Genomic DNA, 1499 nt, shown 5'->3' with positions numbered 1-1499 from the left:
ATTCAACGATCCGCTTTCGCCCTTCTCATTCTCCGTCGCCATCATACTTTTTCTGCCATGTGCGTACAAAAACAAAGGCACTGCGCATGTGTGTTTTACCCATATTCTAAAGCGATATTTCATTTTCTTATCGTTGCCAAATATTATACCGGTGTTACCATGAACGGTATGATATGGCCCAGCCCTAGTCTCAAGTTGTTTTTCCACCAACCTCGCATTTCTGTTTAAGACTGACTTTGTGGATTTGTTCAATGTAAGCAACTCTCTTAGATGGTCACAGTTCTTTAGATCTGTTTTTCATAATTCAGCCTTCATTAACTGTTAAAAGTGAAATGTAATGCAGTTTTTGAATAATAATAATTTCCAGAGTGTAATCCTGAAAGTTTTGTTAATAACGTGATGCTCTCGCCGTGCTTCAGGTTCGAGGTGCTGATGCAGGCCAACATGCTGTCGTCAGAATACGACGAGATCTCAGACATGCACAAGAAAGTTCTCAGAGTGAGTGCTGGCGCTCTTTTCCTGTCTCTGTGCATCACATTTGTTATTCAGACATCTTTCTAACATGCTGCAGTTCTTTGTCTCTCAGACTCTCCAGATTTTTATCAGCTTGGTTCTTAAAACCTCTGAACGAGCTGAAACTCATAAATCCTCTTTTTTAATTTTATTGTAACCTGACAGTAATAATCTGAGAGAACAGCCACACTGAACTCTTGGTGGTGACTCTGATTTTGAGTTTGAGAATTGAAGAATCTTTAACTTTAAATATTTTGCCCTTCATAAAAATATATCCCGTCAAAATTATGCAAGTTAGAAATATGACCATGCTGCCAAAAACCCCAGAAAAAATAAATGAAAGCATACACAAGGTTCGAGCCGCATGTAGACAGAGCTGGGTATTGCTTCAGGAAAGGAACTAATAAACTGTGTCGTACTTTCCCTTGAGTGTATCATTACACTGCAGCTCCATCTGAATCTGCACAGGTGCAGTTCAGCAAAGTACGCTGACTTGGTTCAGCATTACTTGGCAACAGGGAAAGTGAGGCAGGTTGCACTGGTGCATTTGTGACAGCGTCACTTGAAATGCCTTCACAGCATCATACATGCCATGTCCATGAACTGACAGATTTGCTGAGCTCAAAAACTCTATTGAGAATTTTTATCCCATCTCAGCCAACGGACCTCTGTATGATGAGGAATGTCGGCAAACTCTGAATCGATTTCCCACATAAAAGACTGAAATTGACGGTGATTTAATCTTTTAGCTCAGATAAAATTTATGGTTTGCGTTACGGTGATCATTACATGCTCCATTTTTAGTACTTTACCACACAGCCTTTCCTGGTGTGTGATGCAGTGATATGCTGTTAACTCATCGGTACAGTTCTCCTCCTGCATCTTTACTCTCATCCTGCCGACTAGTCCACTTTTTTCACCGCACAACACCGGTGCTCCATCTGTTGTAAGTCCAACAAGTTTGTCCCAGGGCAGTTTCATGTCGG

General features: G+C 41.0%; 1 protein-coding gene across 4 annotated transcripts in view; it reads left to right on the top strand.

Moving 5' to 3' along the window:
- The window catches only part of tbk1 (TANK-binding kinase 1), a 15587-nt gene that overhangs the window by 7243 nt on the left and 6845 nt on the right, over window positions 1-1499 (top strand). For all 4 annotated transcript variants that reach the window (XM_005947892.2, XM_014329416.2, XM_005947893.2 and 1 more), the window contains exon 13: window positions 420-498. In XM_005947892.2, the coding sequence (XP_005947954.1) occupies window positions 420-498 (79 nt within the window). The remainder of the gene's footprint in view (window positions 1-419; window positions 499-1499) is intronic.

The sequence above is a fragment of the Haplochromis burtoni genome, unplaced genomic scaffold (genome assembly GCF_018398535.1).
Source record: "Haplochromis burtoni strain Fernald_Lab_line unplaced genomic scaffold, NCSU_Asbu1 Contig_559, whole genome shotgun sequence".
In the NCBI taxonomy this organism is placed as follows: domain Eukaryota; kingdom Metazoa; phylum Chordata; class Actinopteri; order Cichliformes; family Cichlidae; genus Haplochromis; species Haplochromis burtoni.
The sequence above is the reverse complement of the archived record's forward strand: the minus strand, read 5'-3'. Positions and strand labels throughout refer to the sequence as shown.